The sequence below is a fragment of the Caretta caretta genome, chromosome 24, assembly GCF_965140235.1.
Source record: "Caretta caretta isolate rCarCar2 chromosome 24, rCarCar1.hap1, whole genome shotgun sequence".
Lineage (NCBI taxonomy): Eukaryota > Metazoa > Chordata > Testudines > Cheloniidae > Caretta > Caretta caretta.
The window spans coordinates 17,121,427-17,146,273 of NC_134229.1; the positions used below are offsets into that span (position 1 = coordinate 17,121,427).

The 24,847-nt window shown below is 63.5% G+C and overlaps 3 protein-coding genes across 5 annotated transcripts; all 3 read left to right on the forward strand.

Moving 5' to 3' along the window:
- Positions 1-20: 20 nt before the first annotated feature.
- Positions 21-9,671, forward strand: ETFB (electron transfer flavoprotein subunit beta). Its single transcript, XM_048828027.2, has 7 exons — positions 21-125; positions 822-977; positions 2,334-2,492; positions 7,035-7,097; positions 7,492-7,650; positions 8,979-9,160; positions 9,477-9,671. Exons 1-6 carry the CDS (start codon positions 69-71, stop codon positions 9,147-9,149), a joined length of 765 nt encoding a protein of 254 aa, XP_048683984.1. The 5' UTR covers positions 21-68; the 3' UTR covers positions 9,150-9,160; positions 9,477-9,671.
- Positions 9,672-11,348: 1,677 nt separating this feature from the next.
- Positions 11,349-23,442, forward strand: VSIG10L (V-set and immunoglobulin domain containing 10 like). Of its 3 annotated transcripts, none has more exons than XM_048828002.2 (11): positions 11,349-11,441; positions 13,867-14,199; positions 14,491-14,754; positions 14,909-15,193; positions 15,583-15,837; positions 16,297-16,569; positions 16,727-17,014; positions 17,644-17,757; positions 18,549-18,610; positions 18,739-18,882; positions 22,944-23,442. In XM_048828002.2, exons 1-11 carry the CDS (start codon positions 11,408-11,410, stop codon positions 23,064-23,066), a joined length of 2,175 nt encoding a protein of 724 aa, XP_048683959.2. In that variant the 5' UTR covers positions 11,349-11,407; the 3' UTR covers positions 23,067-23,442. The 3 variants fall into 3 exon arrangements, with proteins under 3 accessions (XP_048683959.2, XP_048683960.2, XP_048683961.2); XM_048828003.2 differs by having other exon boundaries at positions 16,300-16,569; XM_048828004.2 differs by lacking the exon at positions 22,944-23,442 and adding an exon at positions 19,185-19,645.
- Positions 19,625-21,105, forward strand: LOC142070035 (uncharacterized; the record flags this gene model as incomplete). Its single annotated transcript, XM_075122998.1, has 1 exon — positions 19,625-21,105. A coding segment is annotated over one exon (1,461 nt), but the record flags the coding sequence as incomplete, so codon positions are not given.
- Positions 23,443-24,847: the final 1,405 nt, after the last annotated feature.

A 24,847-nucleotide genomic window follows, 5' to 3' on the forward strand; every position in this document is an offset into this window, starting at 1 on the left:
GCTCAGGACCCCGCGCCCTGATTGGCTCAGATCCCAAAAGGGGGCGTGGCCAGACGCGGAGCGGAGCAATGGCGGCGTTGCGGGCGCTGGTTGGGGTGAAGCGGGTCATAGACTATGCCGTGAAGGTGGGCGGGGCTCGGATGCCTGGGTCCCTGTCTCGGGGGTGGCACTCGGACGCCTGGGTCCCTGTCTCGGCCCCTGTCTCGGGCGGGGGGGGGCGCTCGGACGCCTGGGTCCCTGTCTCGGGCGGGGGGGGGGGCGCTCGGACGCCTGGGTCCCTGTCTCGGGCGGGGGGGGGGGGGGAGCGCTCGGACGCCTGGGTCCCTGTCTCGGGCGCTCGGACGCCTGGGTCCCTGTCTCGGGCGGGGGGGGGGGCGCTCGGACGCCTGGGTCCCTGTCTCGGGCGGGGGGGGGGGGCGCTCGGACGCCTGGGTCCCTGTCTCGGGCGGGGGGGGGGGGGCGCTGGGACGCCTGGGTCCCTGTCTCGGCCCCTGTCTCGGGCGGGGGGGGGGGCGCTCGGACGCCTGGGTCCCTGTCTCGGGCGGGGGGGGAGCGCTCGGACGCCTGGGTCCCTGTCTCGGGCGGGGGGGGGGGCACTCGGACGCCTGGGTCCCTGTCTCGGGCGGGGGGCGGGGCCGCTGGGACGCCTGGGTCCCTGTCTCGGGCGGGGGGGGGGGCGCTGGGACGCCTGGGTCCCTGTCTCGGCCCCTGTCTCGGGTGGGGGGGGGCGCCTGGATGCCTGGGTCCCTCCCTCGGCCCCTGTCTCGGGGGTGGGGGCGCTCGGACGCCTGGGTCCGCGCGGTGACGCTCTGCCCCCCCAGGTGCGGGTGCGGCCGGGCGGCGGGGTGGTGACGGACGGGGTGAAACACTCCATGAACCCCTTCTGCGAGATCGCGCTGGAGGAGGCCGTGCGGCTGCGGGAGCGGCGCCTGCTGCAGGAGATCGTGGTGGTCAGCTGCGGGCCCCCCCAATGTCAGGTACCCCCCCCCCCCTCCCGGTGCTTCCTGACCCCCCTGCCTTCCTGGTGCCAGGTACCCCCGCCCTCCCGGTGCTTTCTGACCCCCCCCATAACCCCTCTGCCAGGTACCCCCCCAGTGCTTCCTGCCCCCCCAGTGCTTCCTGACCCCCTGTCCGTCCCCCCAGTGCCAGGTACCCCCTGCCCCCTCCCGGTGCTTCCTGACCCCCCGTACCCCCCCTGCCAGGTACCCCCCCAGTGCCTCCTGCCCCCCAGTGCCAGGTACCCCCCCGCCCCCTCCCGGTGCTTCCTGACCCCCCTGCCTCCCCGGTGCCAGGTACCCCCGCCCCCCCTGGTGCTTCCTGACCCCCCCCCCATAACCCCTCTGCCAGGTACCCCCCAGTGCTTCCTGCCCCCCCAGTGCTTCCTGACCCCCTGTCCGTCCCCCCAGTGCCAGGTACCCCCTGCCCCCTCCCGGTGCTTCCTGACCCCCCTGCCTCCCCGGTGCCAGGTACCCCCGCCCCCCCTGGTGCTTCCTGACCCCCCCCCATAACCCCTCTGCCAGGTACCCCCCCAGTGCTTCCTGCCCCCCCAGTGCCAGGTTCCCCCCTGCCCCACCATTACTTCCTGACCCCTGTCTGTCCCCCCAGTGCCAGGTACCCCCCTGCCCCCTCCCGGTGCTTCCTGACCCCCCCAGTCTCCCCCGGTGCCAGGTACCCCCTCAGTGCCAGGTATCCCCTGATCCCCTTCCAGCCCCTCCCCAGTGCTTTCAGACCCCCTGCACCCCTCAGTGCCAGGTACCCCCCCATGCTTCTTGACCCCCCCCGCTCCTATAGACTCCCCATTCTTCTACAGTCTCCCCCTCCGCCCCCCCCCAGTTCCAGGTACTGACCCCCTCATCCTATAGACCCCCCCCACATCCTTTTACAGCCTCCCACTCCCAGTGCCAGGTACCAGCCCCCCTAGTGCCTCCTGAACCCTCCTCTACCTTCTCTGGGCAATGCACCCCCCCAGTGTCTCCTGACCCCCCTCCATCACTCCCAGTGCCAGGTACCCTCCTCTTCCCCCCCACCTGCCAAGTACTGGCCCACCTCTTGCTCTTCCTGACCCCCCAGTTCCAAGTACCAGCCCCCACCCCCTGCCCTACTACAGTCTCCCCACTGCCCTCCCCCCTGATGCCAGGTACCGGCTTTCCCCCCACACCCACCGCATCAGCCCCATTTGCACAAGGACAGGCATTGACCAGCCAGAAGGCAGGCCCTGGGGAGACAGCCCCCGTTCTGGGGTCGGGGGTTACATTATGGGGACCATATGTTGGGTGGGTCAGGATCCAGGGGCTGCCTGGCCTCCCCCTGAATTCTAACTCCGCCCCCTTCAGGAGACCATCCGGACCGCGCTGGCCATGGGGGCTGACCGGGGGCTGCACGTGGAGATCCCAGCCCCCGAGTATGAGAGCCTCGGCCCCTTCCAGGTGGCCAAGATCCTGGCGGCGCTGGCCAAGAAGGAGGGGGTCAGCCTGGTGCTACTGGGCAAGCAGGTGAGTTCCCTTCCCCCACTCAGCCCCACGGGTCCATCTACCCCAGTATCCCGCCTCCTTAGTTGAAACAATAGTAAAGAATGAAATTGTCAGACACATAGAAGAACATAAATTGTTGTGCAAAAGTCAACGTGGTTTCTGTAAAGGGAGATCAAGTCTTACTAATCTATTAGAGTTCTTTGTGGGGGAGGTCAACAAACGTGGACAAGGGGGATCCAGTGGACATAGTGTACTTAGATTTCCAGAAAGCCTTTGACAAGGTCCCTCACCAAAGGCTCTTACGTAAATTAAAGTGTCATGGACTGAAGATAAAAAATCCATTGCAATCGACATACTACACTGGCGAGGGTAAGAGACTGTGCCACACACACTCAAAGAAACTGAGGGACCACCTGATCAGCATCCAGTACAGCAGACAGGAGAAGATCAAGAAGGAGCTCTCAAAACTGGAGTGTCTCATACAAAACCAACCTTCCACACACACTTCCACGTGGCTGGACTTTACAAAAATGAGACAAGCCATTTACAACACAGATGTCACTTCTCTACAGGGGAAAAAGGACAGTAAACTATCTAAACTACATGCCACAGGGGGCTACAACAGTGGTACCCTCAACTCATTTAACAATACTGTTAATCTGTCCAATCACACGCTTAGCCCAGCAGAAGAGTCTGTCCTATCTCAGGGACTCTCTCTCTGCCCCACTACCCCCACGAACATGATACAGTTCTGCGGTGATCTGGAAGCCTACTTTCATCGTCTCCGACTTAAGGAATATTTTCAACAGTGCACTGACCCACAGGAACCCTCCTACCAGCACTACAAGAAGAAGAATTCTGCGTGGACTCCTCCTGACGGTTGAAATGACAGACTGGACTTCTACATAGAGTGCTTCCGCCGATGTGCACAGGCTGAAATTGTGAATAAATGGCATCACTTGCCCCATAACCTCAGCCGTACAGAACGCAACGCCATCTACAGCCTCAGAAACAACTCTGACATTATAATCAAAGGAGGTGCTGTCGTATAATGAACAGGTCGGATTAGGAACAGGAGGCTGCCAGGCAACTCTCCCACACCACATTCTACAGGCCACTATCCTCTGACCCCACTGAGGGTTACCAAAAGAAACTACACCATCTGCTCAAGAAACTCCCTGCTATAGCACAGAAACAAATCTACATGGACACACCCCTAGAGCCCCGACCAGGGGTATTCTATCTGCTACCCAAGATCCATAAACCTGGAAACCCTGGACGCCCCATCATTTCAGGCATCGGCACTCTTACAGCAGGATTGTCTGGCTTTGTAGACTCCCTCCTCAAACCCTACTATACCAGCACTCCCAGCTATCTTCGAGTCACCCTCAACTTCCTGAGGAAACTACAATGCGTTGGCTGTAAAGGGTCCTGTGGCACCTTATAGACTAACAGACGTATTGGAGCATAAGCTTTCGTGGGTGAATCCCCACTTCGTCAGATGCATGTCATTGCATCGGTGACCTTTCTGAAAACACCATCCTGGCCACCATGGATGTAGAAGCTCTTTATACCAATATTCCACATGAGGATGGACTACAAGCTGTCAAGAATAGTATCCCTGATGAGGCCACAGCACACCTGGTGGCTGAGCTTTGTGACTTTGTCCGCACCTACAACCATTTCAGATTTGGGGACAACTTGTACCTTCAAGTCAGCGGCACTGCTGTGAGTACCCACATGGCCCCACAGGATGCCAACATTTTTATGGCTGACCTAGAACAATGCTTCCTCAGCTCTTGTCCCCTCCTTTACTTGCGCTACATTGATGACATCTTCATCATATGGACCCACAGGAAGGAGGCCCTTGAAGATTTCCACCTGGATTTCAACAGTTTCCACCCCACCATCAACCTCAGCCTGGACCAGTCCACACAAGAGATCCACTTCCTGGACACTACAGTGCAAATAAGGGATGGTCACATAAACACCACCCTATACCGGAAAACTCCTTCCCACTATACTTACCTACATGCCTCCAGCTTCCATCCAGGACACATCACGCGATCCATTGTGCACAGCCAAGCCCTAAGATACAACCGAATTGTCTCCAATCCCTCAGACAGACACCAACACCTACGAGATCTTTATCAAGCATTCATAAAACTACAACACCCACCTGGAGAAGTGAGGAAACAGACTGACAGAGCAAGATGGCAAGATGGGTATCTAGAAATCACCTACTACAGGACAGGCCCAACAAGAAAAATAACAGAACACCACTGGCCAGCACGTACAGCCCCCAGCTAAAACCTCTCCAACGCATCATCAACGATCTACAACCTATCCTGGAAAACGATCCCTCGCTCTCCCAGACCTTGGGAGACAGGCCAGTCCCTGCTTACAGACAGCCCACCAACCTGAAGCAAATACTCACCAGCAACTACACACCACACCACAGAAACACCAACCCAGGAACCAATCCTTGTAGCAAACCTCGTTGCCTACTCTGTCCCCATCTCTACTCTGGCAACACCATCAGAGGACCCAACCACATCAGCCACACCGTCAGAGGCTCATTCACCTGCACATCTACCAATGTGATCTATGCCATCCTGTGCCAGCAATGCCCCTCTGCCATGTACATTGGCCAAACCGGACAGTCCCTACGTAAAAGAATAAATGGACACAAATCAGACATCGGGAATGGTAACATACAAAAGCCGGTAGGAGAACACTTCAATCTTCCTGGACATTCGTTAACAGATTTGAAAGTAACTCTATTTGAACAAAAAAAGTCAGAAACAGAGTTCAAAGAGAAACAGCAGAACTAAAAATCATTTGCAAACTTAACACCATTAATTTGGGCTTGATTAGGGGCTGGGAGTGGCTGACTTATTACAAAAGCAGCTTTGTGTCTCCTGGAATCGACACTTCCTCATCTATTACTGGGAGTGGACGACATCCACCCGGATCGAATTGGCCCTGTCAGCACTGGTTCTCCACTTGTGAGGTAACTCCCTTCCCTTCATGTGTCGTTATATTTATGTCGGCATCTGTAAGTTCCCTCCATGCATCTGAAGAAGTGGGGTTTTTACCCACAAAAGCTTATGCTCAAATAAATTTGTTAGTCTTTAAGGTGCCACCAGACTCCTTGTTGTTTTTGTGGATACAGACTAACACGGCTACCCCCTGATACATGAGATAAGAGGGAAGATCCTTTCATGGATTGAGAACTGGTTAAAAGACAGGGAACAAAGGGTAGGAATAAATGGTAAATTTTCAGAATGGAGAGGGGTAACTAGTGGTGTTCCCCAAGGGTCAGTCCTAGGACCAATCCTATTCAATTTATTCATAAATGATCTGGAGAAAGGGGTAAACAATGAGGTGGCAAAGTTTGCAGATGATACTAAACTGCTCAAGATAGTTAAGACCAAAGCAGACTGTGAAGAACTTCAAAAAGATCTCACCAAACTAAGTGATTGGGCAACAAAATGGCAAATGAAATTTCACGTGGATAAATGTAAAGTAACGCACATTGGGAAAAATAACCCCAACTATACATACAATATGATGGGGGCTCATTTAGCTACAACTAATCAGGAGAACGATCTTGGAGTCATGGTGGATAGTTCTCTGGAGATGCACACACAGTATGCAGCAGCTGTCAAAAAAGCAAACGGGATGTTGGGAATCATTAAAAAGGGATAGAGGAGAAGACGGAGAATATCTTACGGCCCTTCTATAAATCCATGGTACAGCCACAGCTTGAGTACTGCGTACAGATGATGATATACTGGCATTAGAAAAGGTTCAGAGAAGGGCAACTAAAATGATTAGGGGTTTGGAACAGTCCCCATATGAGGAGAGATTAAAGAGGCTAGGACTTTTCAGCTTGGAAAAGAGGAGACTAAGGGGGGACATGATAGAGGTCTATAAAATTGAGTGGTGTGGAGAAAGTGAATAAGGAAAGGTTATTTACTTGTTCCCAGAAAATAAGAACTAGGGGCCACCAAATGAAATAAATGGGCAGCAGGTTTGAAACAAATAAAAGGAAGTTCTTCTTCACACAGCGCAGTCAACCTGTGGAACTCCTTGCTAGGAGGTTGTGAAGGCTAGGACTATAAGAGGGTTTAAAAGAGAACTGGATAAATTCATGGAGGCTAAGTCCATTAATGGCTATTTGCCAGGATGGGTAAGGAATGGTGGCCCTAGCCTGTTTGTCAGAGGGTGGAGATGGATGGCCGGGGAGAGATCACTTGATCATTACCTGTTAGGTTCACTCCGGGGCACTTGGCATTGGCCACTGTTGGTAGAGAGGACACTGGGCTGGATGGACCTTTGGTCTGACCCAGTGTGGCCGTTCTTATGTTATGTTCTCCCCGCTCAGCCCCATGGGCCCATCTACCCCAGTATCCTGCCTCCTCCCTGCTCAGTCCCATGGGGCCATCCACCCTGGTATCTCGCCTGCTGTGCCATCCCGGCTTGTGACAGTGCTCCCTGTGGTGGTGGGAAGGGGCCCCAGGAGCCCGTCCAGGGTGTGACTCTCTTTCTCCTTCCCAGGCCATCGACGACGACTGCAACCAGACAGGGCAGATGACGGCTGCGCTGCTGGACTGGCCCCAGGTGCCTGCCCCCATGGAGGGAGGGGGGACAGTGTCCCAGCAGCAGGGGGCTCTGGAGGCTGGGGTGGGGGTGGGGGCTCTCGGCAGCAGGGGGCTCCGGAAGCTGCGGGGGGGAGGGTCCCGGCAGCAGGGGGCTCCGGAAGCTGCGGGGGGGGGGGGGGCTCTCGGCAGCAGGGGGCTCTGGGGTGGGGGGGGGCTCTCGGCAGCAGGGGGCTCCGGAAGCTGCGAGGGGGGGGGGGCTCTCGGCAGCAGGGGGCTCCGGAAGCTGCGGGGGGGAGGGTCCCGGCAGTGTAGGATAGTAAGGGCTGGGGGCGAAGGATCCTGGGCCTGTGGGGGCGGGCGGGGGGGGGGCCTGGGGGGGGCGCTAACACCCACCTCCTCCCTGTGCCCTGCAGGGGACCTTCGCCTCTGCGCTGACGCTGGAGGGGCAGCAGCTGACGGTGGAGCGGGAGGTGGACGGGGGGCTGGAGAGCATCCGGCTCAGGCTGCCGGCCGTGGTGACGGCCGACCTGCGCCTCAACGAGCCCCGTTACGCCACCCTGCCCAACATCATGGTGAGGGGAGGCCACTTCTGGGGTGGGACAGGGGGCTGTTTATGCAGGGACCCTTCCCCTGGCACGGAGATGCAGCCACTTCTGGGGTGCAATAGCTAGGTAACTGTGACAGGATCCCCGGGGTGCAACCTGGAAATAGCTTTCGGCTGACCCCCTTTCACTCTCCAGCCTGGGTTCTCTGCCCCAAACCCCTCCGGGCCCTGGCGCCCCCCACCCAGCTAGGTCGCGGGAATGCTCCCAGAACCGCTCACCCAGGGCAAGGCCCCGCCTGGCCCCCCACAGCTGTACCCTCCCACCCTGCGCAGCCACCTGGCCCGTGTAAGTTCGTTACCCAACCGGCCCCTCCCTCGGTGTGGCGAGGACATGCACCAGCCTTTGCAAAGCGAGCTGCAGGTTCCCGAGCGCCCCGTTTGAGGGACGAACCCCCGAGAGCTGGATGGTACGGGACTGTAAGTGCTCGCCGGCAGAGGGCAAAGAAACGGGAAGCTAAAGGCCCAATGTCCATCTGACACCGTCTCACCCTGGGCAGAGTTGAGATCTGCCACTTTCTCACCCCGCTGCACGTTCCCGGCCGTAACGCGCCGGTTTCCCTCCGAGACCAGGGCCAGGCTCCTTGGTGGAAGTTGTCTCTTCCCTGCGCCCTGGGTGCTGCCAACGTCGGCGGGGAGGAGAAAGGCCGAGGCAAGGTGCCACCGTCCGCTGTTGTGTCCCCTCAGGCCGTGTGCTCAGCAGACACGGGCCCAGATGCGGCCTGAGCGGTCCCCCGGTGGGGTCGCGTCCACCTGAGCCATGGGGTGGATCCGTCCCCATTGAGCTAAATCCCTTGACTGCAGCTCCCCGGCTGAGCAGGGGTCGGTGAGCGGCCTCCTGGGTGGGGGTCCCCTGTGTGTCACCAGCGTATTTCACGCAGTAAAATCCCATAACCCCCCTACCCCGGGCGGGGGGGTGTTTGGACAGAATAGCAGGTTTCAGCAGGTCGGACAATACCGTACCCGGCCCGCTCCCTGGGGAACATCCCAGCCACGCTTGAGCGGTGAATATGGGGGTCAGCAGGGGCCGTTTGGAGGTGCAGCATGTCACCGGGGCAGCCACATGACACCAGACCACAATATCGGAGTTTGCTGTGCGGGAAATGTCAGGAACTGGATCCTGATGGGACTCCTGGGTTCTATCCCTGGCTCTGGGAGGGGAGTGGGGGGCAGCTGGGAGCCAGGACTCCTGGGTTCTGTCCCCAGCCCTGGAGTGGGGGGGGGGGATGGGATCTAGTGGCTAGAGCAGGGGGGCTGGGAGCCAGGACTCCTGGGTTCCACGCCTGGCTCTCTCCCCAGAAAGCCAAGAAGAAGAAGATCGAGGTGCTGAAGGCGTCGGACCTGGGGGTCGATCTCTCCTCCCGGGTGGCCATGCAGCGTGTGGAAGAGCCGCCCCAGCGCCAGGCCGGCGTCAAGGTGGAGACCGTGGACGACCTCGTGGGCAAGCTGAAGGAGGGGGGCCTGATCTGAGCCCCCGGCCGGTGAGTGCAGCCCCTGCCCCGGCAGGGCTGGGCGCGTTCTCCCTTTGCAGATACCGACAGTCCTGGGGAGAGAACCCAAGAGTCCTGGCTCTCCGCCCCCCCCGCTCTAACTACTAGACCCCACTCCACTTCCGGAGCTGAGAGATCATCCCAGGAGTCTGGGCTCTCAGCCCACCCCTGCTCTAACCACAAGAGCCCACTCCCCTCCTAGAGCCAGGGGTAGAACCCAGGAGTCCTAGCCCCTCCCTTCCCCCCCCCCCCCGCCCCTGGAATCGTTCCCTCAACTGTGGCACTGATCTCTCTGTTTCTCTTCCAGCCCCTCCTGGAGCCGCTGCACCCGGCTCTCCTGCTGCTGTGACGGGCGGTGCCTTGGGGGTCCCCATCCCCGCGACCTGGCACTGCCCCCCATGACTGTAACCGTGCTGCCTTCCGGCCCTGCCGGCTGCCCCCCGAGCCGCTGCTCCCTCAGCCCTGTGCTCGGGAACCATAAACCCCGCTGGGTCTTTGGAGAGTCGCTGTCCGTCTGTCCTGCATCCACCCCCCTCTTCTGCCCCAGCCGTGCCTGGGGAGGGGCCCTGGCTTTGGGGTCCCCCCAGACCCAGAGGGGGGACTGAGGGTGGGTTTTGTGGAATAAAGGTGGGGTGTAAGGGACTGGGGGTGGGATTATGGGCAATTATGGGGGTGGGGTTTATTGTAGAATGGGTGTGGCTTGGGAAGACAAGGTCGGGCTGCAGGGGGAAGAGGTGCAGATTATGGGGGGGAGGGGGAGGGGTGGGGCTTATTGGAGGATTGGGGGTGGGATGCCTGGGGGTGGGGCTTATTGGAGGAATGATGCCCAGGAGCTGGTGCAGGCCCCCCAGGGAGGCACGGACGGGGGCCCCTCCCCAGAGCTGGGAACAATCCCTGGGTGGTTTGGCCAGGTGGCTACTCTCCTCGCTCGCAACCCAGGATCTGGGGCCATTGGAGGAAAAGCAAAGGAGGCGGCTCTTGCTGTTCCCCTGTGGAACTCCCTGCCACTGTGAATGTTCATCCTCCTGCAGGGCTCCACGTGCTGGGCGTAGCAGAGCCCCTGGGGGGCCAGGGGAGATGAGCCCCTGGGGGCGGCAGCCCGGCTCCCACCTCTTCCTCTGCCCCAGTTGGCCCAGGTCAGTGCCCATCCTGCATGAGATGGGCCTCAGCTCACCCCGGCTCCGGGGCCCTGCCTGCTGCAGCCAGCTCCGGGCTGAATTCGTGGGGGGGTGGGGGAGAGCACTTTAAAAATGAGTCCATCAAATCAGTGCTCAGGAGGGGAGGATCCCCCCAAATCCAGTGTGAAAAGGGGGGTTGCAGAGTGTCCTGGCAAGCAGGGGCTGGCCTGGAGGGTGGTCCCCAGGGGGCCATGGGGGGAGCCCTGCAGGGCAAAGGAGGGGGGAAGAGGTTTTGGCTGAACTCAGTGCTAGGGCAGGGGGTGAACGGCTGCCATGGCCCCTTGAACGGGCCCCCTGCTGGGGGGGGGGGCTGAGTCCATCTGCTTCCAAGCCGAAGAGGCTGATCACCCCCCCCCCACACACACACACACACAGGTTTCCCTGCCCTGCATGTGCCTGCTGCGGGGGCTCGGCTGACGCACCGATGCAGCCACCTCTGGGCTGGAGCAGCCATATACAACGCTGCGGGGACGGTTTGCCCAGCGCTGAGATGCTGCGGGGGGGGGGGGGGGGCAGCTGGGGAGCGGGGCAGAGAGATGCTGCTGGTTGCTAATTACAGCAGCTGCCGCCTGCGCCGGTGGGGGCTGGTCCCCCCCTACAGAGGAATAACCCCCCCCAGCCTATTGCTAGAAAGGGCTCTGCCCCTCCCCGGCAGCCTCCTTCCGCCCTCCCAGCCCCCCCGCCTGTGCCCTGCCCTCTGCCTCACCCGCCCCCGGCCCCCCCGCCTGTGCTCCGCACCCTGCACCCCCGCTCCCTGCCCCCCCCCGTGCCCCGCCCCCTGCCCCTCCCATCCCCCCGCCTCTGTTCCGCACCCTGCCCCTCCCACTGCCCAGCCTCTCCCGCCCCTGCCTCTGCTCCGCACCCTCCCCCCCGCTCCCAGCCTCTCCCAACCCCCCCCCATGCCCTGTCCCCCCCCCGCCCCTCCCACCCCGCCGGCTTAACCGGTTCCCCGCCTGCAGCGCCGGGAGAGCTGAGCCTTTGTCCGCCCCCCCCCCAGGTGTTTGTGTCTCGGCCCCACTGCCCCTCCCCGCGCCCAGCCAGGTCCCCCCCCGCCCCTGTCATGGCTGGCGTCGCCCGGCTGCTGCTGCTGCTGGGTGAGTGTGGGGGGGGCCCGGGCTAAGGAGGGTCCTGCGGGGTGAATGGGGGCCTGGCCCCTCCCCCCGGACCTACGCGGGGGGAGACAGGGTCCCGGAAACCTCAACACGGGACGGAATCGCTCAGGGAAGATTCACCGGAGCCTCCAGGGCTCCCCGGGACCTGCCCCCCCCCGCCCCGTAATGACCCCCCCCCCACGGGCGAGGGATTCGGTGCCCACGGAATTGGGCTGGGGGAGGAAAAGGTGCGGGAGAGAACCCAGGAGTCCTGCCTCCCCCCCCCCCACCCCGCCCCAGCCCTCATTCCAGAGAACCCAGGAGTCCTGGCTCCCAGTCCCCCCCCAACCACTAACACCACTCCCCTCCCACATCAGCAGGCCCCATTTGACCCCCAGGGACTGCATGAATCAGAGCCATGGCTCACTGCGAGGGCCCCCCATCGCTGCCCCCCAGTCCCGGCTCGGTCTGACACAGCCTCTGGCCCCAGGCCCAGCCCACGGCCAGGCTGCAATAGACTGGGGCTGTTTCCAGGGGATTGGGGGTGGGGGGGGGCTCATCCAGCACAGAGCTGCAGCTGCTTCTGGGGTGGGGCAGCTGGGGAACAGCCACACATAACGCCGCACGGGGACAGCTCGCTAGAGATGAGAGCGGGAAGGAAGAAGGATCCTGTGTCAAATCCAGCCACAGGAGGGATCAGGCAGCAGGAAATCCCCCTCCTTGGCTATTGCCAAATCACCAGGGCCAATGCACGGGGGCCTGATGGCCACGAAGGAGCCGGGGGCTGCGGGTCGGGAGTGAGGGGCACCGGCAGGGCTGGGGGGTGGACCCGGGGCTGGGCTGGCAGGGGGCTGCGGGTCGGGAGTGAGGGGCACCGGCAGGGCTGGGGGGTGGACCCGGGGCTGGGCTGGCAGGGGGCTGCGGGTCGGGAGTGAGGGGCACCGGCAGGGCTGGGGGGTGGACCCGGGGCTGGGCTGGCAGGGGGCTGCGGGTCGGGAGTGAGGGGCACCGGCAGGGCTGGGGGGTGGACCCGGGGCTGGGTTGGCAGGGGGCTGCGGGTCGGGAGTGAGGGGCACCGGCAGGGCTGGGGGGTGGACCCGGGGCTGGGCTGGCAGGGGGCTGCGGGTCGGGAGTGAGGGGCACCGGCAGTGCTGACCTTCTGCCAGGTTTCTCTCCGCATTGATCTATTTTGGGACGAGGCAGCTGCTCCCATCCAGGCTCCTTCTCCCCCGTCCCCGGGCCGCTGGGTCCCTGACTCACCCAGAGGCGGGTGGGGAGGAGATCTGAGGCTGGGGGCTCTGCAGGGAGCTGAGGGGGCCAACGGGGAGGAGGGGGCCAGGATGGAGGCTGCAGAATCCAGGCCAAGAACCGGCTGCCAAGGTCATCGCCCTGGAAAACGGCCTAGATAGAGCTTAGCCCGTGCCCCTCACTCCCGACCCGCAGCCCCCTGCCCGCCCAGCCCCCCCTCTGCTCTGCCGGTGCCCCTCACTCCCGACCCGCAGCCCCCTGCCAGCCCAGCCCTGGGCTCCCCCACCCCAGCTCTGCCGGTGCCCCTCACTCCCGACCCGCAGCCCCCTGCCCGCCCAGCCCCGCCTCTGCTCTGCCGGTGCCCCTCACTCCCGACCCGCAGCCCCCTGCCAGCCCAGCCCTGGGCTCCCCCACCCCAGCTCTGCCGGTGCCCCTCACTCCCGACCCGCAGCCCCCTGCCCGCCCAGCCCAGCCCCCCCTCTGCTCTGCCGGTGCCCCTCACTCCCGACCCGCAGCCCCCTGCCCGCCCAGCCCAGCCCCCCCTCTGCTCTGCCGGTGCCCCTCACTCCCGACCCGCAGCCCCCTGCCCGCCCAGCCCCCCCTCTGCTCTGCCGGTGCCCCTCACTCCCGACCCGCAGCCCCCTGCCCGCCCAGCCCCGCCTCTGCTCTGCCGGTGCCCCTCACTCCCGACCCGCAGCCCCCTGCTAAACCAGCTGCCCTGCCCCACAGTGTTCTGCCGATACCTGTCAGGTCTAGCTCTGGGTGGGGAGTGGCGTCTAGTGGTCAGAGCACAGGGGGCTGGGAGCCAGGACTCCTGGGTTCCATCCCCAGCTCCAGGAGGGGAGTGGGGTCCAGTTGTTTTTGCTGGGGGGAGCTGGGAGCCCGGACTCCTGGGTTCTATTCCTCCATTGCCACTGGCTGCCCATAGCTGGCACGGGGGGTGGGCTATGGGTGGGAATCTGAGCAGCTACTTAGCCTGTCTGGGGGGCTACAGCGGATGGGGGGTGACTGGCAGAGGAGAGGATTCAGTCTCCATGTTGGGGGTGGGGGGAGCTGGACCTGCCCATTGGACAGGCGGCGGGGGAGGGGGAGGGCAAAGACTCCCTGGGACCCCTGGCCGGGGGTGGGGGGGGTGGAACCGAGCCCGGAACTAACCAGCCTCCCTCTGTCTCCCCCCCAGGCACTGCGCTCCCCTTCCCCCTCCAGCTGCCCCCTGGCCCCCTGGCGGTGCTGCTGGGGGGGAACCTCTCGATCCCACTCTCCTACCCCCTGGCCCAGCCGCCCCCCAGAATCGTGTGGCAGAGGAACCAGATGGCGCTGGCGGACGGACACCTGGGTCCCAATGGCTCGGTGGCCGTGGCCCAGGTGTACCAGGGCCGGCTCAGCGTGGACCCCCAAGGGGGGGCGCTCACCATCACCCCCGTGGCCCTCCAGGACACCGGCATCTACACGGTCGAGGTCTTCCCACTGGGGGGCCAGGTGTGGCGGGGAGACGTCCAGGTGGAGGTGTACGGTAAGCGGGGACGGCCCGGATGCCTGGGTTCTATGCCGAGCCCTGGGAGGGGAATGGGTTTTAGTGTTGTGGGGGGGAGCTCGGAGCCAGGACACCTGGGTTCTCTCCCCCCTCTGGGAGGGGATCGTGGTCTAGTGGATAGAGAAGAGGGGGGAGGGGCTGGGAGTCAGGACACCTGGGTTCTCTCCCCCTTCTGGGAGGGGATCGTGGTCTAGTGGATAGAGAAGAGGGGGGAGGGGCTGGGAGGCAGGACACCTGGGTTCTCTCCCCATGCCTGTTTCCTTCCCGCAGAGCTGGTAGGGAAGGTCTCTGTGACGCCCCCTTCCCTGGAGGTGACCGAAGGCGCCAGGTTGGCGGTTCTCACCTGCACCCCCATGCGGGGCACCATCTCCTGGACCAAGGATGGGCAAAGCCTGGACCAGGACCCCCGGTTCCGGGTCTCGGCCGGGACCCTCCAGATCAGCTGGCCCAAGCGGAACGACACCGGCAGCTACGACTGCACCGTGTCCAACCCCTTCAGCAACGGCATCGGCATCGCCCAGATCCGGGTCTATTGTGAGCGCAGGCCGGACGCCGGGGTAGATGGGCCTGAGCCGGGGGGCGGGCGGGCTGGGCCCCTCCAGGGCGGGGATCCCGGGCTGCCTGGGCCAAGGGGGCAGCAGGGGAGACCAGACTCGCTGCCCCGGTTCTGACTCGGTTCCCTTCCCAGACGGGCCGGACCCCCCCACGATCCACATCTCGTCGGACCGTGACCCGGAGCCCCAGCGGTACGTCCGGGTGAACAGCACGGTGGGGCTCTCCTGCCGGGCCCCGTCGGACCCCCCCGCCCAGATCTACTGGAGCCTGGCCGACGCCAGCGACCCCCTGGTCCCGGCCCAGCCGGACCTGACGCTGCCCCGGGTCCAGCTCAGCCAGGCCGGGCCCTACTCCTGCCTCGCCAGCAACCCGCACACCCAGCACCGGCTCCGCGCCACCGTGACCCTCACCGTCACCCGTGAGTGCCCTGGGCCCTTCCCCTCCAGGGGGTGCCAGCCCCCATCTGTCCCCAGGGCGGGGGCAGGCTGGCTCAGGGGGGTGGGGAATGGGGCACGGGGCCTTTCCCCTCCAGGGGGCGCCAGCCCCCATCTGTCCCCAGGGCGGGGGCAGGCTGGCTCAGGGGGGTGGGGAATGGGGCACGGGGCCTTTCCCCTCCAGGGGGCACCAGCCCCCATCTGTCCCTAGGGCGGGGGCAGGCTGGCTCAGGGGGGCGGGGAATGGGGCACAGGGCCTGTCCCCTCCAGGGGGCACCAGGTTCCCAGCCAGCCCCAGGGCAGGGGATTGGCTGGCTCGGGGGCAGGGGAGGGGTTATGGGGCTGATCTGTTTCTCTCTCTCTCCCCCCCCAGAGATCCCCCCCGGTTCCCCCTCCTGCTCCCTGGACTCCGTGGCCAATGGCACGGCCCTTCGCTTCCGCTGCTCCTGGCCGGGGGGCTCCCCGGCTCCCAGCCTCAGTCTGCAGGGGCTGCCGGGGGGTGGGGAGCAGGGCGTCGGCCCCGCCCTCGAGCGAACCCTGAGCTCCCTCCTGCCCGCCCTGAGTGGTACCCGGGTCACCTGCCTGGGGAGACACCTCGCCGCCGAGGGGACCTGCAGCATGACTCCTGGTGAGACCCCAGCCCCAACGCCGGGGGGCAGTACCGGCTTCGGCCACCGGGGGCAGCACCGGGCTTGGGCCCGATGGGTAGGGCGCACGGACCCTGACCCTAACTCTAGGGAGGGGCTGGCACCCCCTGGGGGGAGGGGCAGGGGGTCCCTGCCACATGGGCGGGGCGTGGGCCGTGTCGGCAGCATTGGGGTCCATGGATGGGGGGATGGGAGGAGTGAATGTCCAGTGGGTGGGGCTAGCATCCAGTGGGTGTGGCCTGGAATGTGAGGGTGGAGCTAAAGTCCAGCTGGTGGGGGGCCCGGGCCAGGATGCTATGGGCGGGGCTAGCATCCAGGGGGAGGGGCCAGATGCGACAGGTGGGGCTAGCATTCAGGGGGAGGGACCTGGAACGATGGGGCGGAGTTAACGCCTGGCAACTCCACCCAAATCAACCCCGCAACCCTCCCCCTCCCCCCAGAAGCCCCCTCTGGGGTCTCTCTCTCATTCCAGGCCTCCCTGGACCCCGGGGGCACCGTCCTGCTGGATCTGCAGTGCCAGGGCACCTACCGGCCTGTGGAGATCACCTGGGCCCGGCACGGGGAGCCGCTGGGTCCGGGTGGGCGGTACCGGGTCAGCGCCGACGGGGCCCGACTCACCATCAGCAACTTCACGGCCCCGCAGGACCTGGGGGGCTACTCGGTGCGGTGCCAAAACCCGCTGGGCTCACAGGAGAGTAACCTCACGCTGACGGGTGAGAACCCAGGAGTCCTGGCTCCCTACCCCCCTCCGCCACTGCTGTAACCGCTAGACCCCACTCCCTTCCCCGAGCTGCGGATGGAACCCAGGAGTCCTGTCCACACTGATCAGGGGCACAGGCCCCTCCCTCTAACCCTCCCTCCTCTGTGCAGGTCCCTCCATCTCCGGCTGGAGCCTGGCGCGTGGTTCGGAGCCCGGCTCGGCCCGGCTGAGCTGGGTGGTGCCGGAGGGCTCCGTGGTCACTGGGTTTTGGATCCAGGTCCAGGGGCCCCCCGGGGGCCGGGTGGCTGGGGTGTGGCAGACGCTGCAGACACTAGGGGGCGCCACTCGCTCCAGCACCGTGGTGGGGCTCCAACCCCAAACCCCCTATTCCTTCCGGCTGCTGCCCCTGCTGGGAGACCAGGCTGGGGAGCCCAGCCATACGCAGACGCTCCCATCCGGTGAGTATGGGGGGCTGGGAGCCAGGACTCCTGGGTTCTCTCCCTGGCTTTGGGAGGGGAGCGGGATCTAGTGGTCAGAGCAGGGGGGCTGGGAGCCGGGACTCTGGGAGGGGAGTGGGGTCTAGTGGTCAGAGCAGGGGGGCTGGGAGCCGGGACTCTGGGAGGGGAGCGGGGTCTAGTGGGTTAGAGCAGGGGGGCTGGAAGCCGGGACTCTGGGAGGGGAGTGGGGTCTAGTGGTCAGAGCAGGGGGGCTGGAAGCCGGGACTCTGGGAGGGGAGCGGGATCTAGTGGTCAGAGCAGGGGGGCTGGAAGCCGGGACTCTGGGAGGGGAGCGGGATCTAGTGGGTTAGAGCAGGGGGGCTGGGAGCCAGGACTCTGGGAGGGGAGTGGGGTCTAGTGGTCAGAGCAGGGGGGCTGGGAGCCGGGACTCTGGGAGGGGAGCGGGATCTAGTGGTCAGAGCAGGGGGGCTGGGAGCCGGGACTCTGGGAGGGGAGCGGGGTCTAGTGGGTTAGAGCAGGGGGGCTGGGAGCCAGGACTCTGGGAGGGGAGTGGGGTCTAGTGGGTTAGAGCAGGGGGTGCTGGAAGCCCGGACTCCTGGGTTCTCTCCCTGTCTCCTCTCTCCCTGCAGCCTCTACCCTGGGCCCCGGCGCCATTGCAGGCATCGTGTTGGGCTCGATCCTGGTCATGATCCTGCTCCTTGCCCTCCTTGTGCTCCTGATCTGGTTCCTCCGGGCGCGATGGGGTGAGTCCGAAGCCGGGGTCCCCCTGCCCCCAGAGCATCCCAGGAAGGAGGTCTGGGGGCAGGATACACTGCTCTCGGCCAATCAGATGCAAGGGTAGAATTGCTGCCCTGCTCCTAGCCAATGGGAGGGAGGGCTGGTTTTATCCAATCAAATGCAAAGATTGGAATCACTGCTATGCCCGCGGCCAATCAGAAGACAAGTGGGGGTGGGGTTGCTTAGGTATGTGCTGACCAATCAGATGCAGGGATGGACATTGAGCTGTTTCTAGCCAGTCAGATGCAAGGGGTGAGATTTTTCCCCAGGCTTTGGCCAATCACACGGCAAGGGGGAGTCACTGTTTGTTGGCCAATCAGTTGCAAGGGGGCAGAGTCAATTAGATGTTGTCCAATCACAGCCAAAAGGCAGAATTATTCTCCTGTTCTCAGCCAATCAGATGCCAGGATGGGCTTAGTGGCCTTCTACTGCCCAATGAGGAAGAAGGGGCCATTGTCATTGGCCAATGAGCACCAGCCATTGTCCAATCCAAATGCACTGGCTCTGGCATTATCCAATTGGAATTTGGGGGGAGACACAGGCCTTCGGGCACCAGCCAGTCGGAATTCACTGTTTCAGTTGGGGTGGGGGAGAGGGGGCTGGTACCGGCCAATGGAAATTCAGGGAGATGGGAGGGGGGGGGTGCCTTGGCACCAGCCAATGAAAAGAAAGGGAATCAGTCAGTGGTCTTACCACCAGCCGATGAGAATTGAGTGTTCCTGGCACCAGCCAATCGGGCTCCTTTTCTCCATCCTAGGAAAGCAGGAGAAGATGCCCCTGACCCCACCCGGGACCCACCAGCATTACCTTCCCCGTCAGGTGAGAGTGAGGGGGCGGGGCCAGCTGGGGGGCAGGGCCTAGAGCTGGGTTCTGCAGATGATGACTTGCCCGTGCCTCAGTTTCCCCATCCTGAAGCGGGACGCTGACGGCGGGTTGCTCTGTTCCAGTTCCCGAACGGGAGAGAGTCTGACCCTGTCGAGCCCCCAGCACCCCCCTCCGGGGCATCTTTGCGCTGCTCCTGGGGGGATGGCAACCTGTCCTTCATCAGCTACGAGGACCATCTGCGCATCCACGGCCCCCCTGCCTCTGGGGTAAGTGCCCCCCCCCCCCCCGCAGCATGGCAAAACCTACTGAGTCCCCACCCCACCCCCATTCAACCCTCGCCCATCCCCCCAGCACAGCGCCCCCTGCTGAGCCCCCATCCTGCCCCCTGAAGCACGGCGCCCCCTGCTGAACCCTCGCCCATCCACCCAGCACCCTGTTGTCCCCCCCTTGCAGCACAGCGCCCCCTGCTGTGCCCCCTAGCGCTGCTCGGGGGCATCGGGTAGCCCTGACTGCTAGGGGAGAGCCCCCACCCTGCCAGTACGTCTCTCATTCACCTTCCTCTTCCCAGCCCGGGTGTCCTGGAGACGGCCGGGGCCCCGGGCTCCCATCTCTGGCCAGTGGGCAGGGCCCCAGGACAGCACGCAGCGCCACGCGGGTGTGACTGGCCCAGGAGATCCGGCGTGGGAGCCAGGCGTCCGGGAGAGCCTTATAGGGGCTGAGTGCCAGCAATGAACCCAGGCGTCCGGGAGGCACCTATAGAATGGACTGAGCCTGCATAGGACGAGGCTCCATGGGCACGGTCTGGGCTCCCTGGAGTGTTCCCTGGCCCTGTGCTGGCCCCCCAACCTCCCCAGAACAGACTATGGGACTAGGAGGGGTCCACAGGCCTCGACTGGGAGAAAGGGACTGGCCTGGAGGGGGCGGGACTTCCTGTCTTTCTTGATGTGCTTGGGAAGAGGGTGGGACTTCCTGTTTTTGCAAATTATCTCAGGTTATACATAGCTCTGATTAGATCTCTGGAGAGAGAGAGAGAGAGAGAGAATTACGACTGTCTGTGCCTGCATCCCCCATCCCCATCCATACCCCTCTGTCCACTCATCCCTCCATCCGCGTCCTTCCTTCCATCCCCATCCACCCGTCCCTCCATCCGCATCCATCCATCTCCATCCCCATCCGTACCCCTCTGTCCACTCATCCCTCCATCCGCATCCTTCCTTCCATCTCCATCCACCCGTCCCTCCATCCGCATCCATCCATCTCCATCCCCATCCGTACCCCTCTGTCCACTCATCCCTCCATCCGCGTCCTTCCTTCCATCTCCATCCACCCGTCCCTCCATCCGCATCCATCCATCTCCATCCCCATCCGTACCCCTCTGTCCACTCATTCCTCCATCCGCATCCTTCCTTCCATCTCCATCCACCCGTCCCTCCATCCGCATCCATCCATCTCCATCCCCATCCGTACCCCTCTGTCCACTCATCCCTCCATCCGCATCCTTCCTTCCATCTCCATCCACCCGTCCCTCCATCCGCATCCATCCATCTCCATCCCCATCCACCCGTCCCTCCATCCGCATCCATCCATCTCCATCCCCATCCGTACCCCTCTGTCCACTCATCCCTCCATCCGCGTCCTTCCTTCCATCCCCATCCACCCGTCCCTCCATCCGCATCCATCCATCTCCATCCCCATCCGTACCCCTCTGTCCACTCATCCCTCCATCCGCATCCTTCCTTCCATCTCCATCCACCCGTCCCTCCATCCGCATCCATCCATCTCCATCCCCATCCACCCGTCCCTCCATCCGCATCCATCCATCTCCATCCCCATCCGTACCCCTCTGTCCACTCATCCCTCCATCCGCGTCCTTCCTTCCATCCCCATCCACCCGTCCCTCCATCCGCATCCATCCATCTCCATCCCCATCCGTACCCCTCTGTCCACTCATCCCTCCATCCGCGTCCTTCCTTCCATCTCCATCCACCCGTCCCTCCATCCCCATCCACCCGTCCCTCCATCCGCATCCATCCATCTCCATCCCCATCCACCCGTCCCTCCATCCGCATCCATCCATCTCCATCCCCATCCGTACCCCTCTGTCCACTCATCCCTCCATCCGCGTCCTTCCTTCCATCTCCATCCACCCGTCCCTCCATCCGCATCCATCCATCTCCATCCCCATCCACCCGTCCCTCCATCCGCATCCATCCATCTCCATCCTCATCCGTACCCCTCTGTCCACTCATCCCTCCATCCACATCCTTCCTTCCATCCATCTCCATCCCCATCCTCCCACATCCCTCCCCCCATAACACCCATCCATGCCCCCCCCCCGCTGTGACACCGTTGCAGACTCCGGTTTGGCAGGGGGGGCGGGAGGTTGACGGCGGGAGCTCGTTTCGGCAGCGGGCGCCGCTGTCACAGGGGTTGATCTATTTTGCACGTAACAGCCATTTCTATTTTTAACAACATGATTTTGGAACTTTTCTTGCCCATCAAGCTCCTCCCTCCGGCGGGCGCCGTGGAGGCTGGTGTCTGTTGACTCCCTAGAGCAGCCTGAATCCACAGGGAAAGACTTGCCACTGAGGCACGTTTTCTTTTAAACACGATTAACCTGTGGAACTCCCTCCCACATGATATGAAGGCCAGGAAGAGCCTGAAAGGACAGGAGATGCCCCTTTCTCGGGGCAGGAACGAGCCCTTCTGTGTGTGTTTTCCTAGCTGCAGCCCACACTGACCCCCCCTCTCAGCACCTCCCCATAGGGTCCCCCAAACTCCAGCTCGCTGCACCCCCCTCCTGCACGGACAATCCGTCCCCTCCAGACTGACGGACCCTGGCTTTGAATCATGACCCCAGCGTGGAGGGTCGGGGGGGGTGGCAGCCCCCAGACTGGCTGATCCATGGGGCAGAAGGGAGTGTAACAAACCAGGGCAGGATGGAGGGGCTTAATTCATTTAACCCCTTGGCTTCAGAGAGAAAGGAGGGGGGACCGACGCCAGAGCAACGCAGTTAGGAGAGATGAAGGGGAAATAAGAGAGACCCTAAAGTTGGAGCGGGGGGCTGCGGGTTGGGATTGAGGGGCATCAGCAAAGGGGTGGGGGGCAGGACTGGGATATGGGTTATGGGATCTCTGCACATAGAAACAGGTGCAAACAACCAATAATAGAGCCCCTGAGTCCTGGCTCCCCCCCGCCTCCCTCCACCACACTAGACCCCACTCCCCTCCCAGAGCCAGGGATGGAACCCAGGAGTCCTGGGGGTGGGGGGCTGGGCGAAGGGGGGGTCTGTGTCCACGCCATGGGGGCTTCCCGTTGTTAGGCCCCGCTGAGTGGCAGTTTCCTGCCAGCTTCTTGTCCCCCCAACCCCCGCCACCGTACTGTCCCCTCCCGCCCCACACATGCTAGCCTCGCCCCCTCCCCCTCCCCCAGCCCCGAGTCAACAGTTCCCAGCATCCTGCAGGGCTCTGCCAGTGCCCCTCACTCCCGACCCACAGCCCCCCTGCTCCCCCAGTGCTGGGCTCCCCCGCCCCCCAACTCTGCCGATGCCCCCCACTCCCAACCCGCAGACCCTGCTAGCCCAGCCCTCTGCTCCCCCTGCCCCCCAACTCTGCTGATGCCCCTCACTCCCGACCCGCAGCCCCCCTGCTCCCCCAGTGCTGGGCTCCCCCCGCCCCCCAGCTCTGCCGATGCCCCTCACTCCTGACCCATGGCCCTTGAAAAAGATGGCGGCTCCCTTTCCAGTGGCTGGAAAAGCAAATTCTCTGGCCTGCTGGGCCCGATCCTGCCCCCCTGGGCTCTGCGGCTCGAGGGGAAATAGCCAGAAAGAGAAATACAGGGTGGGGCAGTGGGGGGGGGGTCGTCTCAGCTTGTGCACCCACCGGGCCCATGGCATCCCCCATCCGCCACCTCCCTGGGTGCCCCCTCTAGTTCAGGAACCCCCACCCTATGCTGGGGGGATTCTGTGCCCCCCCAGTGCCCGTCCCCATGCCAGGGGCTCCCCCCGATTTTATTCTCCTTCCCCCTCCTTTCTTGCTCCCCTCCTGCTTCCCCACCCCCCTTGGAGTGCCCCTGGGGGCACTCACACAGCCCCTCCCCCGCCTCCCCCACCACCCCCCAGGGCGGAGTGGGTGTTGGGGGTGACCCCCACCCTGGGGCGTGTGACTGTGACACCCAGCCCCCCAATGGACGTACCCGCGCCAACCTCCAGCCATCCTCCCTCTGCCCCCATCCAGCCCGCCCCTCCCCCATCCATCCATCCACACACACCCCCCCCCCGCAACCATCTATCTCCGTACACACCCCTTCATCCAGCCTCCCCCCCCAGGAACAGAAGAACGGCCACACGGGGTCCGACCAAGGGGCCATCCAGCCCAGGGTCCCGTCTGCCGACAGTGGCCAGTGCCCGGTGCCCCAGGGGGAGCGACCCGAACAGGGAATCATCCAGTGACCCACCCCCGGCGCCCATTCCCAGCGGCTGGTAAACTGAGGCTCGGGGCCCGACCCCCCACACCAGACGCCAGGCCTGCGTTGCTGCTTTTATTGCATTTTATTGGAAAAAGGATTCTCAGGATTTATTTTTTATGGTTTTTTTTTCACGTCGTCCCCCCTCCCCACGGAGTTTTGACAAATGAAATGAAAGGGGGTTTGGATCAAAGGAAAATTGAGCGAGAGACCCCAGAGAGTCCCTCGCGAGGGGAGCATGGGCGGGGGGGGGGAAGAAATGAGCCGCCCCCACGGCCCCAGACCCCCAGTGGCAATGGAAGACAAAGTGGCTTTTTAGTGGTTTCTTGCAATAAAGTCCCCCCCACCCTTTTTTTTTACAATAGTTTTTTTGTCGTTTTTTCCCATTTGTGTTGCAAACGTTGAGGTACAGAATCGAACTGCATGGCCCTGCCCCCCGTGAGCCTCTGGGCTGGGCCTGGCCTCCTTTGGGGGCTCTGCTGCGGACCCTGCGGCCTGCCCCAGTCCTTCCCTGCTGCATTCCTCCTCCCCGGTCCCTTCTCCGTTCCCTCTCTCCTGGGCTACCCCTCCGCTCCCCCCTTCGCCCATTCCTCCTCCCGGTCCCTTCTCCGTTCCCTCTCTCCTGGGCTACCCCTCCGCTCCCCCCTTCGCCCATTCCTCCTCCAGGTCCCTTCTCCGTTCCCTCTCTCCTGGGCTACCCCTCCGCTCCCCCCTTCGCCCATTCCTCCTCCCGGTCCCTTCTCCGTTCCCTCTCTCCTGGGCTACCCCTCCGCTCCCTCCTCTGCTCCATTCCTCCTCCTGGTCCCTTCTCCGTTCCCTCTCTCCTGGGCTACCCCTCCGCTCCCCCCTTCGCCCATTCCTCCTCCAGGTCCCTTCTCCGTTCCCTCTCTCCTGGGCTACCCCTCCGCTCCCCCCTTCGCCCATTCCTCCTCCCGGTCCCTTCTCCGTTCCCTCTCTCCTGGGCTATCCCTCCGCTCCCCCCTTCGCCCATTCCTCCTCCCGGTCCCTTCTCTGTTCCCTCTCTCCTGGGCTACCCCTCCGCTCCCCCCTTCGCCCATTCCTCCTCCCGGTCCCTTCTCCGTTCCCTCTCTCCTGGGCTACCCCTCCGCTCCCTCCTCTGCTCCATTCCTCCTCCTGGTCCCTTCTCCGTTCCCTCTCTCCTGGGCTACCCCTCCGCTCCCCCCTTCGCCCATTCCTCCTCCCGGTCCCTTCTCCGTTCCCTCTCTCCTGGGCTACCCCTCCGCTCCCTCCTCCACTCCATTCCTCCTCCCGGTCCCTTCTCCGTTCCCTCTCTCCTGGGCTACCCCTCCTCTCCCTCCTCTGCTCCATTCCTCCTCCCGGTCCCTTCTCCGTTCCCTCTCTCCTGGGCTACCCCTCCGCTCCTTCGCCCATTCCTCCTCCCGGTCTCTTCTCCGTTCCCTCTCTCCTGGGCTACCCCTCCGCTCCCCCCTTCGCCCATTCCTCCTCCCGGTCTCTTCTCTGTTCCCTCTCTCCTGGGCTACCCCTCCGCTCCCCCCTTCGCCCATTCCTCCTCCAGGTCCCTTCTCCGTTCCCTCTCTCCTGGGCTACCCCTCCGCTCCCTCCTCCACTCCATTCCTCCTCCCGGTCTCTTCTCTGTTCCCTCTCTCCTGGGCTACCCCTCCGCTCCCTCCTTCGCTCCATTCCTCCTCCCGGTCCCTTCTCCGTTCCCTCTCTCCTGGGCTACCCCTCCACTCCCCCCTTCGCCCATTCCTCCTCCAGGTCCCTTCTCCGTTCCCTCTCTCCTGG

Coding starts and splice junctions, on each gene's coding strand:
- ETFB (XM_048828027.2), top strand. CDS start 69: ATGGCGGCGTTGCGGGCGCTGGTTGGGGTGAAGCGGGTCATAGACTAT. Junction 978..2,333: donor GCGGGCCCCCCCAATGTCAG/GTACCCCCCCCC, acceptor CGCCCCCTTCAG/GAGACCATCCGGACCGCGCT. Junction 2,493..7,034: donor TGGTGCTACTGGGCAAGCAG/GTGAGTTCCCTT, acceptor TCTCCTTCCCAG/GCCATCGACGACGACTGCAA.
- VSIG10L (XM_048828002.2), top strand. CDS start 11,408: ATGGCTGGCGTCGCCCGGCTGCTGCTGCTGCTGG. Junction 14,200..14,490: donor CGTCCAGGTGGAGGTGTACG/GTAAGCGGGGAC, acceptor TCCTTCCCGCAG/AGCTGGTAGGGAAGGTCTCT. Junction 17,015..17,643: donor TACGCAGACGCTCCCATCCG/GTGAGTATGGGG, acceptor CTCTCCCTGCAG/CCTCTACCCTGGGCCCCGGC.